Here is a 10,808-nt window from a genome sequence, read left to right as displayed (position 1 = left end):
ATCTTCCCAGTAAGCTACGACCTCATGGTGCTACACAGATTATTAGAAATGGGTTAAGCAAGATGTGAGAGTTAGCCAGTAAGAGGCTAGAGCTAATGGGCCAGGCAGTGTTTAAAAGAATACAATTGGTGTGTTGTTATTTTGGGTGTAAAGCTAGCCACGCGGGAGCTGGACGGGACGAAAAGCAGGCCTGCCCGCAGCTCACTACCCCATGTGCTGTGCACTGTCAGTACGTGTGAGCTGTGCACAGACATTCTGCATCTGTGTGCTGTGCACTGTCAGTACGTGTGAGCTGTGCACAGACATTCTGCATCTGTGTGCTGTGCACTGTCAGTACGTGTGAGCTGTGCACAGACATTCTGCATCTGTGTGCTGTGCACTGTCAGTACGTGTGAGCTGTGCACAGACATTCTGCATCTGTGTGCTGTGCACTGTCAGTACGTGTGAGCTGTGCACACACAGACATTCTGCATCTGTGTGCTGTGCACTGTCAGTACGTGTGAGCTGTGCACACACAGACATTCTGCATCTGTGTGCTGTGCACTGTCAGTACGTGTGAGCTGTGCACAGACATTCTGCATCTGTGTGCTGTGCACTGTCAGTCAGCACTCATGTGCTGTACAAGTGTCAGTCGGCACCCATGCACTGTGCACAGTCAGTCAGTATCCGTGTGCTCAACATAGTCACGTTGCCTTTTATCCTGCTAGGAAACAGTCTGAGACTTCAGTTCCCAAAGTGGATCCAGTAGGGCACCACCAACCTGCCTGTTTTATTCTGCCATTTTAGTAGCACAGGTTTCAGAAGAGTGAACTGGAAAGTTCAGTCTAGGGATTCTGTTTCAGTGAGTTAGGAAAACCGGTAAGGGTCTGGTCAGTAATTTATATTTCAAATCAAAAATTTAGTTCAAATTCTGTAATTGCCCCCCTTATTTGTCCAGGACTAGCCTCTCCATTCCAGGCCAAGATGAGGCTCCCCCAGAAACCCTTGAGCTCTTTAACGCTCATATGCCCCAACAAACTGTCTTCAGCTAGAATGGAGACCTGTACTGTACAACGGTTTTGATGACTAAAGACTGAAACCTCTAATCTGCATCCTCTGTCTACTCCAACAGGACTTAATATGGGTGTGAGCAATTTATTGGAGAAGATTAGGCACATGTGAATTTGGGTAGTGACTTTAGTTTAGCCAGCTGCTTGCTCCTTAATGTGTCTTTACAGCTCTCATAAATCCGAGGCTGGCCAGAGCCAAGGTTCAGGGACTGGTTAAGAGCCCATACAGCTCTTGCTGAGGACCTTGGGTTGGTACCCAGCATCCAAACAGCCAGTTCACAATCCCTGTACCTCCGGCTTTGGGGAATACTGTGTCCTCCTCCAGTCTACACACACCTGCACTCATGTGCATATACATACACACAATTAAAAATAAATCTTTAAGAAATCCCCAAGGCAAGCTGGGGAGTGGTGGTGCACTAGGGAGGCAGAGGCAGGAGGATCTATCTCTGAATTTCACATGGTAAGAGAACAGACTCCAACCAAATTGATCTCTACATAAATGCCACCACACCCACAAAATAATATTTAATAAAAAGAATAGAACTATACAAAATATTTGTATTAAAACGGAAGGTCTTGACTCATAGTAAGTGACTAGCTATTGGTTTTTCTTTAATCCAAATCAGACCAAATCAAACCAAATTTTAAAAAGCCCAGGTTTAATGGATGCGAGCACTTTCGGGTGGCCTTCCAGGTCCCACCAGGGATGGAGAGGGGAAAGGAAGACGGGAGAGTCCACGTGCTCATTCTCCGTGGGGCAGTTTAAATAGACTATGGACGTGTTCATTCTCCGTGGGGCAGTTTAAATAGTCTATGGACAAGTTCTCAAGCGTCTCTGGGGAGGGGTCACTGGGCTTTCTCAGAGGTGGAGTCTGGACTGAGGCAACTGAGGGGAGAGGCCTTGGATGGAAAGTTTCACCCAAACATCCCAGAATGGATGCCAGGGGCTGGAGTGAAGCCTGGACCCAAACACTTCAGACTCATGGATGTTTGTGGCTGGGGTGCCGCTTCCAACCAAACAGCTATAACTGACCATGGGCCAGTACAATGTCTCTGAGGAAGGGGGCTTGTTGCCAAGCCTGAGTATCTGAGCTGATTCCATGGCCATGTGCACCAGCATGCACACACCAAGAACACACATGTAAAAAAGTTCTTCCCTTGGCCATGTGCATCCGCATGCACACACCAAGAACAACACACATGTAAAAAAGTTCTTCCCATGGCCAGGTGCATCCGCATGCACACACCAAGAACATACATGTAAAAAAGGAGTTCTGGTCTCCTACACATCACTTTGAAACTGCACCTCAGATTCGGGGTGCAGACAGACAGATAGCAGGGGTCCTGCCCTATCATTTCCTCCTCTTAGTGAACTCATAGCTAAGCTAGTACCTAGAAAGCCCCAACAATCCCTTCCATCTGTCTCCAAAGGCAGTGGGGTCGTAGGTGTCTACGTGGGTGCTGTGGATTTGAACTCTGGTCCACAGCAAGTGCTCACCTGCTGAGTCGCTCCCAGCTCAAGCTTACATCTTTATCAGTAATGAGAATACTCAAATGCAAGTTGTGAAGGTGACATTCCTTCAGTCAGGATTCCTAGTGTCTGCATCACTGGCTTTGAGCAGCTGGCTTCTATAGTTCATGCAGACGGTACAGAAATATCAGTGTTCTTCCTGAGTCTGTCACTCACGCTTCAGAAAGGAATTCCTCCTCAAGCAGGCCAGGGAGGCGACCACTGTAATTCTGTGTAGAGCCACCACCGCAGGAAAGCCATCTGGGGACCTGGGAGATGGCTCAGTGGGTAGAAGTGCTTGCTTGCACAAGTGTGAGGAGATGTCAGAAGCCTTCAGCTAACAACATGCTGATGGCCCTGGCTCCCCAGCACTAGAAGGGGAGGAAGGGAAAAGGGAACTGACTAGGCCTGTTGTTTTGGAGAAGAGGCTCAAGGTTGTTCAGAATGGCACCACAGTTCTGAGTTCTGGCAACTGCTGTGCTCTCTGACCCTGGAACCACAGAAGACTCCACAGGACCACCACTGCACTCCCAACTCTCAATTGGGGCACCAGGTAAACTCTTAAAATGGACTAGTGTAGCCAGGCGGTGGTGGCGCACGCCTTTAATCCCAGCACTCGGGAGGCAGAGGCAGGCGGATCTCTGTGAGTTCGAGGCCAGCCTGGTCTACAAAGGGAGTTCCAGGACAGACAGAGCTGTTACACAGAAAAACCCTGTCTTGGGGAAAAAAAAAGACATAGTGTTCATCACAAGTTTGTCTGAGACTGCAAACATTAACAATTGCAGCTCCAGGGAGGACCTGCCGCCCTCTTCTGGCTTCTGTGAGCAACTGCACATACACAACAGATACAGTGGAGTAGCATGAATGTGTCCACTTCAGATTTACTCCCACAGAGAGGCTGGCTGCCCTCAGAGAAAGCTCTTTCTGTGCAACCTCGGCTGTGAAGAAATGGAAGCAGAAGGGGGGAGGTAAGCACCAATCACCACTAGGGTTGGCAGTAGGCTGTCTTTAACAAGTGTGGACACAGTGGTGCACAGCCCTGGGCAGCTCCCTACCAAGAGGCAGTGTTGTGGGCACGAGGCGAGCTTTTTCTCTGGGTGTTGGTGTCACACGTGCTAAGCGCGGACACCTCTAGCTCTGAGTCATTTGTCCTGAGACGTAGAATCCCTGTATTTTGTGCCAAAAGGGAGAACAATGTCAAGTCTCATAAGCTGTTTTAGGAATGTGAAAAACATTTCAGAGTCTAAAAAGCTCTCGTCTGCCTGAGCAAAGCTGATGTGTTAACATCACAAACTACATATGCAAGAAATCAAACCTGCTCCTCGTTCAAAATCCAGGTCACGTCACTTTCTATGTATCTATAGAAACAAATCTTTCACAAATATAACTTATTCTGAAGATAATGAGAGAATGCTTTGGAAAAATAAAAACAAAGCAGGAGTAGGGAGGTAGGCCCAGGGAGTAGAGCCTTGCCTAGCATGGAAGACCCAGCTCCATCAAGGACCAGGACTTTCAGAAGAGATGGTGCCAGGTCCACCTTAGTTTTAGATAAGGAGCAAAATAGACAAGATTCTACTTAAGCTGGTACCTCTGACACATGCACGTGGAGCGTCGAGGGTACAGCGGTCAAGAACCTCGCTGTGTGCAACCACTGCAAACGCACCTCTTGGAGGCAACCTGTTTACCCTGGCTGCTGCAGACTGCACTTTATGTTCCATAGCTGTTCAACTAAAAAAAAAAAAAATCACTAAAAATACGCTTCAGAGTTCAAGAACAGAGTTTAAGTGTCTATTTGAACCGCATGAGGAAACAAAAAGGCAGAATAATACAGAATAATACAAATGCCTTGGTAACAATTTATAGGTGTACCTAACACGAGCAAGCACTTATATATAACATATACCTATACACACACACACACGTATAGACGTACAAGTGTGCACCGTTTAGAAATAGAGCATAAAAAACATGGAGAAGCCAGGTGGTCCTTACCACTCAGGGAGAGGCCAGCCTGGAGCTAGTTCTATGACAGCCAAGGCTACACAAAGAAACCTTGTCTCAAAAAAACAAAACAAAAAAACCACAGAGACTATTTTATCAAAGTACAGACAACAATGGAGAAAGGACATCCAGAGTCCTTCTAAAAACATGCTTGCCAACATGAAATCCACCTCTGCCCCCAGAAGCACTAGCACTCTGAAGCGATCAGAGATCCTGCCTCCACCTTTGCGCTCCAACCCCACCGCTATGGAGTGTAAATTACGTCATTCAGTCCTTTCGGTCTTCAGCGTCTTCTCTAGTGCACATGCTCATCTGACATCCCACAGCTGCTTCCTTGTGGCCTTTTCACTTTAACAGCTGCCTGTGTTTAGGAAACAATACAATGCACAGAGCACCGATTGCTCTGAAACCCCAGTCAATGGCCTTCTCTCTTGATCCCAGGGAACTCAAAAGAAGTGCTAACTAAAAAGAACACAAATGTAAAAAGCTGATACACTTTAAGATTATAAAAATTGGTTTATTGTAAAAGAAATTCAAGAATAACCAGTTAAATTCTTATCCGCATGCTACCCACTACAGTCAGGAAGCATTACACACGTCTACAACGGGAAGGACACATCAAGAAGACTACATGGAAGCCGCGATTCAGCAAAGGGGCGCAGGTCCCCGCAGTCAGCACAAAGGGTTGAGAAGGTCAGAGAGCTGTCAGGCACCAAGGCTGCTGGACACTGAGGTATCACCAGGCAAACGATCCCGAGGGAGGAGGAGGATGGCACATCTCACCCTGTGGTGAGCTTAAGCAATTCAGAGTTTAGGAAGAACTTTAAGAGTTCAGTCTTTACTGACGAGAAGGAAGTCTATAAAAGCGCTTCTATCACGGCCCCACTGACTCCCCCAGCCCACGCCCGCCTTCCCCCCCTCCCTACACTAAAGCTAGTCTGCCCACACAGAGGATGCAAATCGCAGGCACCCGCCACACTGCTGACTTCCAGCTGCTTCATTTTGAATTGCGAGTAAAATTTAATTTCTACACTAAAGTCAAGCGCATCCTCCTGGTGGCCGTTTCCCCAGACCTAATTCAAGGGTGGATCTTCAGCTATTTTCTTAGTAGAAGCCTTAGAGTCAGTGGCTAGAAATGACTATGAATACGTATAATACACTGGTTCTGACTATGAATCATCACATAAAATAATACACTGATGGCATTTTTGAGCACTCAGAGTACTGAATAAAACTTTCCTACTCCCATCCTTGCACAAACTAAATCAAAGGGCCAACAGGTTTTATCTTCCAAAGCTGAGGCTTTTTACAGCAGCTGTAGCCAGGGAAAGAATGTTTTGTTTGCTTGTTCATTAAAAACCCTTGAAAATAAGGGCTTCTTCTAGAAGCAAAGACCCTTAAGTGACAGAAGTGCTAGCTGGTACCACTACAGTTCATAACCAACTATTACTTTATAGCTTATATCGAAGAGCTAATTCATGCTTATTTTGTTCCTTTAAAAAATACTCTTTGGAAACCATCATTACTCCCAGAGACACATACTCTAGCAATCTCTCTTCTTGCAAAAATAAAGGCATAATCACACCTATCTCTAGTTCTCTGCTAATTTCAACTACCCCCCACATTACTGTCTGATCACTTCACCAGCCTTCCCATGACCTCACAGCGTTCTACACACTCCCCAGGGTCCATTCAGCAGGAAAATGTGAGCAGGTTTTGTAAAAATGACCTTGTAGATAACACTCAATGTGGTCTTCATTGTGTTCACTACAAGTGAGAACTCATCAAGTACCTGAGCTTACACCCAAAACTGACGTGAAGGCAAAGGGAAGCCCCGCCTCCAAGCTCGCTCCTGCTCAACATGAATCCGCTCAAGGGGGAGTGAGGCCATTTGCTTCTGTCCCAGTCACCAAAGTGTGCGGAGGGCAAGAGCTCCCCTAGGCCTTACCACAACAAGAGCCCTTTCTAGAACACTGCCCGACCTCAAACACCTGCAGGTCGCTCTATCTGTGAAACATAAACTACTAGCCATGTATTCTAAATGCATGTTCAAGGCTACCATTTAAAAAAAAAAATCAATTTGAAAGAAGGGAAACGTTTGAAAGGAGACACTCTGCTACCACACTACCGTCGACATTATAAGTGTGTGTACATATGTAGACAGGAGATAACCAAGATTTAAATAGGACGGTAAAGAGCCAGGAAATAGATGCCCCCCACAAAAGAACAGCACCGCCCACCCCAAGCTATTTTATTTGCCTACATGCCAACAAAATCAATCACCTTAAAAGGAAGAAAGACAGACCAGCACCCACAAAAATACCCACTCAATCCTAGTCTAGAGTATGTGGCAATAATTAATATATTTCTATGGAAACTGTCTCACGCCATATAAGTTTCTAAATAAAATCCAGGTCACCATGTGACTAATGGCATCACTAGAAGAAGAGATAAAAAGTCAGTCTCCGTGATCTCCCGAACAGCACTGAGTACAGCTAAGGTCAGACGCCATGGTTTTTTTTTGGCTTGTTGGACCAGAGGGTCAAAGGCAGCTGAAGGAGCCACCTCTTGAACAAATGCGCTGCCGTGAAGCATTTCAGTTCCCAGTCTGAGTGTTCAGTTCAAATGATGGGTGCAGACACCACTGGGCAAACGGAAGGACATCCATCATCCGACAGGGTATTCCCCAGCAACCCAAAAGAACAGTAGCTATCGGAGCAAAAGAAACCAAAGGGCCTTTGTCGTTTTGTGGTTCTGATTCTTCAGGGCTGGCTGTGAAGGTCAGCAACAGTAACAGCAGCGACGGGCGGAGAGCGGACAGTGATGGAGGCTCCCTGCTGGACATCTGTTCATGTTTCCCGGGTTAGCCAGAAGCTCGGCCACTGGCTCATCTGAACACAGGCTCGGAGGGCGGCCCCCCGGCCATCTATAGCCATGTGAGAAAGCTTTCTTTATCTAGCTTGGTGGCAGCCAACACAGACTCCATGTCATTGAGGATGTCAGAACTCAGTGCTTCCTGAAGGCTGGGCATCAGCTCCTCCCCTTCTATGTTCATCGCATCTCCTTCCAGTGTTCCAAGGTCCACATTTGTCCCAGGGATGGCTTCAAGGTAGTCTGGGAAACGACTCTGCTGTGAGGGCAGGGTGCTTTGGTTGATAGTATCACCTAGATTTGGGGAGGGATAAACAGAGTATTTTGTGAGTACCATCGATGCGCTATATGAGCAGAGACTCACCAGAGTCCACCTCAGAAAAGCACACACAGGCTTACACGTGCCTCACATTTCAGACATGCGATGCACAGCCTGGCTGCTCATTACCAAGTCTAATAACCACCGATGGGGGCTGTCAGGAGCTGAAACTCCTCTGGAAAGCCATATGCAGCAGAAGGAAATGACACTCATGCCTTCTCTCTCTCTCCCAGAAAGGAGCCACCGTTCCTAAGATGAAGATGGAGGGTCTTTTCTCTCAGGTGCGCTCTGGGACACTAACAGAACGCAGACATGAGGCCACACTCACAACAGCACAGGTCCTTGCAGACATGTGACCTCTGCTCTAAATTTCTCAAACTTACCTGCCCACAAAACTTATTTTATTTATCTATGACATCAGCCCTGGTTCCTCCTGGAAGCTTCATCAGAACTGACTTTCAGAACAACAAGCACTATTTGTCAGTGCTGCAGGGAGTGGGAGAGGAGCCAGGATGGGGCTAGACATGAGGTGGGCTTGAGCGGCTGCTAGTGGGGGTTTCAGATGCAGGTGAACCCAGAGGAAGCAGGGGACGTGCATCAGATAAAAGCAGGCATGAAAGACTGACATTAGGAAAGAGTGTGTCGCTCCCAGCTAGTTCCCCGAGAGTGCCCCCCTTTCTCTAGTTCAATGATAAAAATTGGTGCGTTTTACCCTAAACTCCCCCACGTCTGGCTTCCTAGCCCTGAAAAACCTTAAACACTTCAGCTGAACCAAAAGTATTCAGAGAAAAGAGATAGACAATGAATCATATAAAAGTTATTCAAAATTAAGAACACAAGCCTAAAATGAGAGACTTCTAATAGGCCCCCCCTAACATGTTAACACATTAGGCATCAAAAGATGGTATGTGTCTGAAATCTCGGCATTCTGGAGGCAGAGCAGGAGGGTCAGAAGGTCAGCATAGGCTATACAGCAAGACCTTATCTCTAAAAGAAAAGAAAAACCAGTGTTTTTTAAGGTTCGTGCCTTAATCTCAGCACTCCAGGCAGGGCCTCTTTGAGTCCCAGGTCATACAGTGTAACCCTGTCGAAGAAAGGAAGGACGGAAGGAAGGAAGGAGAAACAAAACGGGCTGAATCTGACTTAAAGTTCTTATCTTTGCTCAAAGTAGTTGATCAGAACCAATGACCACCTGTTATTCAGAGTGAATAAATACTTGCCTGTATCCATTTCATCAACACTGTTCAGGAAGTCATCCGGGGTCCGAGGGACACTGTAGCTGCTCATGCTGAGGCCACTGTCCGTGCTCTCATCTCTAGAGTGATAGGTGCCACTAGGAAAACATAGACAGAAAATGTTTTAATCAATTCAGAGCAAACAGTAAGCATGCATTAGAGGATCAGCGAGCAATCCTTGCCCTGCGATGCCTCTTCAGAGCCAGACAGCCTGTCTTATCTAAAGGGACAACCGTTCGTGAGCCAGAATCTTAATTCTAGGGTTCTGAGCTTAGTGGCAACTGAGAAAGAAAGTGTCAAGTTCCATTAACTACCTTGAAGCTTAGAGGCTTCATACAGACCCAAGCAGAGAGGTCAAAACATACACTCCAGGTGGGCAAGTCCACATTAGGCTCATGTTGAACTCCCAGCTCCTGAGGCAGAAAACTTAGGCCAACAAAAAGCCAAGCCCAAATAAAGAACCAGAATCTTTTTGCCAATACAGATGAGTCATTGCAGATAAGAATTCCCACAGCTAGATCTTCTTGCTTCTGTTGGGGGAGGGGAGCACCCAAACACCCAAGCACCAGATAAGAGGCCCCAGCTCCAGAGCAAAGGGCCTTCGGAAGAAACGGGCGCCAGCACGCATTGTACTTAAGGCTGAATGGAAAGTCTCAAGACTGCACTCAGGATCAACAGAAGACAGCCTTGAAAATTCCCAAATAGAACACTTTCCTATGCGAAGGCAGAGAAGTGTGGCTGGTATTAACTGAAAACCTGAATTCTACTAAACTAAAACAAAACCCAAGCCCCAAGGGCAGCTGTTGTTCCTCCTGGTTTCTGGCCACAAATGTAGACTGACTCTCCTTACACGGTGGACATTTAAAGTGTTTAAAACAAAACCACCCACCGGACCCCACCTCAGCACTGAGAAAAGCTTTACTCCACCCTTCTTCCCTAACCGTTCAATGTCCCATCCTCTACCTCATCACCTTGTGGATGACAAACACTGCTGTATGCCAACGCTTCTGTCAGATTTTGGCAAAATTCAGAAGCCTCACAAAAATCTAAGAAACACAAACTTGTCTCTGAGACTGTTAGCATACACACAGCCATGTTGGGGTCATCCCAGGATGCCTGTTAGCTTTGAATGTTGGGTTGCTGTCCTCACAAGGGACACACAGCAGACAACTCAGTGTGTTAAGGAAGACACTAACACTTTATGGACTCTCAGAAGGCACTGTGATCTGGGGAGAGCGCATACTGTTTTCTTGGCTACAATTGCTCTCTATCAAACCCTAGTTACTGCTGAGTGTCTACAACAACCTGACGGGCATCAGAGCAGCTCGATGGACAGGGGTTAAGATGGTGTGGAAAAGAACACACATCCTATAAAGCACATTCTTGCTGTGCGGAAACAGCAGCTGTGAGTCACAGGCGGACGTGCAGCACAGGGTGGTGCTGAACTTCAAGGTGCAGATCTGGTTCACTAGCAAGCAACAGAAGACATCGGGTGTTTAAGTCTGAGGATAGTCTGGGCTGCAGAGCAAGGCTTTGCTTGAAACAGGAAAGAACAGCACAAGTAAACAGAAGATTCTGTAATGGGAAGAACTGCACTGATCTCACAGGCATGCCTAGGTTTCAGGTCTGAAGAGTCAGTCACTGCCAGTTGGATTTTAATCCTCAGATAAGCCTTCAACAAAACAGGTACTTGAACAGCTCTGAAACCTTTCTCCTGGAAGATTCTGTGGTAGTGCCTTTTCTCACCATCTCCAGTTCAGAAGCACATACTTGTATAAATGTATGGGACTTTAGATAGAAACTTTAAATTCTGCATCTCG

At 46.8% G+C, this 10,808-nt stretch overlaps 1 protein-coding gene across 8 annotated transcripts in view; it reads right to left on the bottom strand.

Moving 5' to 3' along the window:
• Positions 1 to 5,059: 5,059 nt before the first annotated feature.
• The window catches only part of Yap1 (Yes1 associated transcriptional regulator), an 87,429-nt gene continuing 81,680 nt past the window's right edge, over positions 5,060 to 10,808 (bottom strand). For all 8 annotated transcript variants that reach the window (XM_075966843.1, XM_075966847.1, XM_075966850.1 and 5 more), the window contains 2 exons: positions 8,974 to 9,086; positions 5,060 to 7,728 (listed from right to left, as the gene is read on the bottom strand). In XM_075966843.1, coding sequence (XP_075822958.1) covers positions 7,490 to 7,728; positions 8,974 to 9,086 — 352 coding nt within the window. In that variant the 3' untranslated portion in view covers positions 5,060 to 7,489. The remainder of the gene's footprint in view (positions 7,729 to 8,973; positions 9,087 to 10,808) is intronic.

Source organism: Microtus pennsylvanicus, chromosome 3 (assembly GCF_037038515.1).
Source record: "Microtus pennsylvanicus isolate mMicPen1 chromosome 3, mMicPen1.hap1, whole genome shotgun sequence".
In the NCBI taxonomy this organism is placed as follows: domain Eukaryota; kingdom Metazoa; phylum Chordata; class Mammalia; order Rodentia; family Cricetidae; genus Microtus; species Microtus pennsylvanicus.
Note: the sequence above shows the minus strand (reverse complement) of the source record. Positions and strands in the feature narration are given on the sequence as shown.